The sequence below is a fragment of the Semicossyphus pulcher genome, unplaced genomic scaffold (assembly GCF_022749685.1).
Source record: "Semicossyphus pulcher isolate SPU_LCO1_2020_fin unplaced genomic scaffold, fSemPul1.0.p SCAF_5, whole genome shotgun sequence".
Taxonomy (NCBI): Eukaryota; Metazoa; Chordata; class Actinopteri; order Labriformes; family Labridae; genus Semicossyphus; species Semicossyphus pulcher.
In genome coordinates, this window is record NW_027211726.1 from 15,373,701 (window position 1) to 15,379,136 (window position 5,436).

Sequence of the window (5,436 nt, forward strand, 5' to 3'; positions counted from 1 at the left end):
GGAGAAATGAAACCAATTTGTCCTTAATGTTTGTTTCTTACATGGTGGACATATTGGCATGCGTGTGGTAGATTAGTTAGAGCTTAATCTGCAAAGCCAATGTGTTTCAGAAGACGCCTCGTATCTCTCCAGTTTCCGGTACTCCAATAATAAAAGTAGCTATAACTACGTAATGAAAAAGCGGATCCAGTTTGCCCACTTAAAAAAAACATAGGCAGTACCTTGAGGAGATTCCCAGGACTGATTAAAAAAAATAGTTCCCATCGTGAACCGCTCTAGCATGCATGTTTTAACGCATTACATTTACTGTACATCCTCTGCGCGAGGACAAGCAGCTGTCTTATACTGCCCCCTTCTGGACTGAACTTGACAATACTCGAGCTGATATTTATCATTGTTGATTAAAAAGTACATCAGTTAATACAAAACACGAATATATAGATGACATAATGAGAAATGTTGCATGGCAAAAATATGACCTATGAAATAAATAAATTATTTAATTTGTGTTAAAACAAAAAAAAAAATGGGAAAATGAAGTTGTTAATTGAAAAATCGTTCAAGATAAATAGAAAATAACGATTTTTCTATTAAAAGAAAAAATATTTGCGTCCACCAATTGATGGAGGTTAAAGAAAAAGATATAGCATTGTATTTCTTAAATTATGCAGTGGCTGTTTCAGGAAGTAAGGTCGCTCAGTAATACACAATAATAACAAACACGATAATAATCTGAGGTTGGTGCAATAAGAAAAAATCCCCTTGCAACAATCGCTTGAGACTCACCCAGAATGGAAAATGAAAGTAAGATTTTAAGTTTCGTTTTCCAGAGCATCAGCTGCTGAGAGGTAATAAATACAGCGCCTCACAACAGAGCTGCAGTCAGACACCGTTTTAAACGCAACACCTTCAGAAGACAGACCTTCGTGCAACATGAGCAGATCCACAGGTACGTTAACGCATACACTACCTTGTCTGAGAGAAACGTTAACATGCTGTTAATTTTGTGCGACAGTCTAAAATATTTGTTTTGATCAGTTTGACGCCATTACTGCTGCGTCAACATATCCAGTGTTCAGATATTGGGCTATATTAACAGTTTTAAATGTTTTTTGCAGACTTTTTGGTGTAAAAAAAACATGAGCATTGGTGGGACACTAATTTAAAGTAAAGCAGACGTGACAAAAACAACATAATTTTGCAGTCTGAACACTCACCACGCCTCATTTTACATGCTGAGGTTAGATTTGAAGAGCAGGAAAAGCAGTGTCCGTTATTTTTAATATTTGTATTTGAACTTTAACTGCAAAGCTACCACCTATAATTGCATTTTTTCCACTTTTAATGTATTTTCATTGTTTCCACTCGTGCAGACTGGGTTCCAAGCTTGTGGCTGGACACTTTTGATGAGATGCTGTACGATGACAATGAGCTGGACTACGGAGACGAGTGGACTCTCAACTTCAACTACAGCCAGACAGACACAGTCACCAAAGAGGAGAGGAAGAGAGGCTGGAAGGTCTACAGCCACTGTGCATATGGACAGTATGTATTTTTCTATAGTATAATGATGTATACATTTGACCTTTAATAGATATCCAGATGAAGGTGGATAAATTCGTTGCTCTAACAGTTTGAGAAATAAGAAGTTAGTTGTGTTGTTTTGTACTCTTAGGTTCCTTATTACAGCAACCTCATGCCAGGTCATATAATGAAATGATTTGATGACCGTGGGTGGGTCATGTGAGGCATTAAAACAGTGTCATTCTGTGGAATAATGTGGTACTGCACCCTGGGTAAAGAGGGCAAACCATCCTGCTTTATTTGGAGTAAATATCAGATAAGAACAAGGCGTGAATTAACCAGAGGTGGAAGAATGTATTCAGATTATGTACCTGAGTAAAAGTAGCAATATTACTAGTTAAAGTAAAAAAGTATAAGCACCAAAATTGGTCTTAAATACAAAAGTAAAAGTAGTCATTGTGAATGTTGCAGCTGTTAAAGGTGGAGCTATTTTAATTACTTTATATTCTGCAGAATAGCTTAACCTAAAACATAACATTTTAGTTGATTAATATGGTAAAATTGTCATTTGAATTTGCAAAGTAATTTGTAGCTAAAGCTGCCAGATACATTTAATGGAGGACAATACAAGTGAAACACCTTCAAACACGTACAAAACATGGAGTTTTAAAAACCGATCAGACGTTACCAAAGCAGAAATCAAACAAGGAAACAAAAATAGAAGAAAGAACAACTAAAGACAAAGAGAAAAAAAACAAGGAAGAAGAAAACGAAAGTTATGTTCGATGGCCTTTAGACAGTAGAGAGTGAAGAGAGTAGAGGTATTAAGTTGCATGCAACTTAAGTAAGCTACAGCTACATAAGAATTGTAAATACAACCAGTACTTGAGTTGTAACGAGTTATATTCCAACACTGAATTCAAGCTCACAATGTTATGGGAAGTTTGACCCTTTGAAATTGAAATCTTACATGTATAACTTACAGGAATACTTGAGGCATTATCTCACAGTGAAGCCGTACCACGTCTGACTCACTGTACTGTTATTCCACCACAGTTTCCAGTGTGAAACCTGCAACAAGATCTGGCCTTCAGCTCGGGTGGTGGTCTTGTTCCGCTACAGGCTGCGTGGTAACCGGGGGACGGTGATCATGCGGCCCTTTGGACAGTCCTGTCGCAGATGCAGAGATGATGAGTTTGATCTTCCTGGTTTTTCCCAGAAAGAGGTGGAGGAAGCCCTCCTCAGGCTGTTCCGCAAAATCCGGAAGAACTGCTACGGAGATGAAGACGAAGACGAATATGATGATGGCTCATCAGCATGCTCAAACAAAGTGTGGACCAAACCGCACGAGGCTTCCCTGTGTGAGGCCTGCATTAATGGCATCTGCTGTCAGGATGATGAGTAGATGACTGGAAGTATGTGTGCGTGTGCGTGTGCGTGTTTGTGTGTGTGTGTGTGTGAGGTGTAGAGAGAGACTGAAATTTTCTTCTAACAATTTCAATTTTCCATTAATTACGTCATTATATAGGATAATAGTGTGTCATGAAAATTATGTACATTGATATCAGGACCAATAATAATATGATTGTTCAAGTAAATTCTGTATTTTGTATCTTTTGTATTTTTGTTGCTACTAATAAAGTCCTATATCTGGCCATGTTTTGTTTTGATGTATTTATTGTTTCCAGGATGCGAGTATTGAGGACAACCGCCGGAATTTAAATAAGCACATTTACTATACTACTATTTTTCCATTATGTACTACATTATACTCACCCCACAGCATGTATTTCTCTATAGACTATAGACTAAAGTAGACTAGTTAGTTTGCACATATAGATTCTACGTGCAAAACAGACTTGAATACTCTTCAAACACTGCAGAGGACAAGACCAGCCACAACTACAAGCACAAGAATTGACACGTTACTTTTACATTGTGTCCATATTTATTTAATTAGAGAAGTACTTTAAAGTTACATTACTTTTACTCCAGTGACTCATTTAAGCTGTCTTTCCAGCTTTTTTTCTTTTTGTCAACTCTCTTAATTTTGAAGGCATGTTGCTGCTTGTTAAATGTGTCATAAGTAAATAAACGTGTACAATTTGTATTAAAAAATATATATAGCTGTACTTTTACTAAAATATCACTTGTGTTTGTATGTAGATAATAAAACTCACCTGTTACAGCAGCTAAAGTACAAAAAGGAAACAATAAGTGAAACAATAAACCAAACAAAACCACCTAGTGAACCCAGACAACCGACCAATCAGGTGAGGGCATTCGGTGTGACAGTTGATGCTGAGCATGCGCAGTTCGCTTTTCTCTTTGGCAGCCACAACAACATACTGAAGCGAACCAGTCAGTCTCGCCCCTCCGCTCTCAGCAGCATCATCATCGTCCCCGCCGGGTCCGGTGGCAGAGAGGATGGTTCAGCGGAAAAGCAGCCGGGGATGCGAATGACAGTGATGAGATAATGGCCCTCGATTTACGAAGGTTCCCGAATGTGCGACTAGCTTGACCAAGTGAAACGACCGTGTAAGTAAAACGGCGGAGATTTGATGCTGTCCTGCTGTATGGAGGTAGTTGAGGCTAACATCATGCGCTAACGTAAACCTGAGAGACGGTTTGCTAGCTTGGTTATCGGCAGGAAGGTAGGCTGCTTTGGGTGTTAACGTTTTCCTGTGTTGCCTAGGGAAGACGTCAACACCCAGGGTAACGCGTTTTATCGTTAGCATTTCCAACAAGCTACTTCTGCCAGTCGCTTTTATTCAGTTGGGTTAGTAACACACACAGACTGTCAGTGTGCTGAACAAAGGAGCTTTAACCGAGGGGCCGCATGGACAGAAACATGCAGAGAGAAGTCGACTGCTGTTTGTTTTGTGCTCCATTTCATGCTGACACACTTCTTCAGGGGTAACCACACGAGGTCTGACCTGATTATTTGGCTGATACATGGTGACCTAGCTAATTCTGGTAAATGCCCAAGCGCTATTGAAGTAACTTACACTGTGTCTCATTATGCAGCCTGACTTTGGCTCCCTCACACAAGTTTGATGTGTCTTTATTGTTAGTTTATACAGCAGCATGAGCCACCCAATCTTTGGCTGGGGTGTTGTATTTAATGTGTATCACCTGACGGCAAGTTTTCATAACGGCACAACGGTGGGCGGTTATTGTTTTTAAAGAAGTGTAATGGTGTTACTGTTAAGGAAATGCTGTGGACTTTCCAAGTCAGGTTGTTAGGACCTCAACTAATTACATCTGGAAAACATAGTGAATCAGTCAAGTGAGGAATTAATGTCTGACTTTTTAAATTGTAATAGATTTCTGCCAAACACTCGATCTCATTTCCATCCTTCCAACACTGTATATTTGCTAATTTATCTGTTTTATATTAAGTGAAGATCATTGGATTGTTGTTGCGAAAATCCTGTACAACACAAATTTCTTTTGTCTTCAATTATCCTGTGAGCAGTCCAAAACTCTTAAAAACTTTTATTGACTTAATTAATCTTAAATCCTTTCTGGCTATATTAAAAATCACAAAAACATTCACAGCCAAATATCCCCTTCATTTGTGAGATTGCTTGTAAAACATTGCAACGGTTTTCTCTTTGGCACGGTTATTCAGAAACCCAGAGTGGTGTGACTTCAGTTCTTGTAAGTGAGAATCATCAGACAGGATTTCCAGATTCATGAGTTTGGGATTCTTGAGCGCATGAGTCATTATGTCTCAACACCTAACATGGGGAATACCACATGTACCAGAGGCCTGCTCTGTGTAGACTCATGACACAGGTGTGATTGTCCATTTTCAAACATAAATCAAAGGCAAACATTTGATCCTGGCTGGATTTAAGGATGAGTGTTCGCTTCACAAGGAGTGAAATAAGTCTTTACACTCACTCC

At 38.9% G+C, this 5,436-nt stretch overlaps 1 protein-coding gene across 1 annotated transcript; it reads left to right on the top strand.

The window, feature by feature from the left end:
- The first annotated feature begins 858 nt into the window (after positions 1 to 858).
- On the top strand, positions 859 to 3,153 carry LOC138609208 (receptor-transporting protein 3-like). Its single transcript, XM_069681845.1, has 3 exons — positions 859 to 949; positions 1,374 to 1,545; positions 2,581 to 3,153. Exons 1-3 carry the CDS (start codon positions 934 to 936, stop codon positions 2,927 to 2,929), a joined length of 537 nt encoding a protein of 178 aa, XP_069537946.1. The 5' UTR covers positions 859 to 933; the 3' UTR covers positions 2,930 to 3,153.
- The last annotated feature ends 2,283 nt before the right edge of the window (positions 3,154 to 5,436 follow it).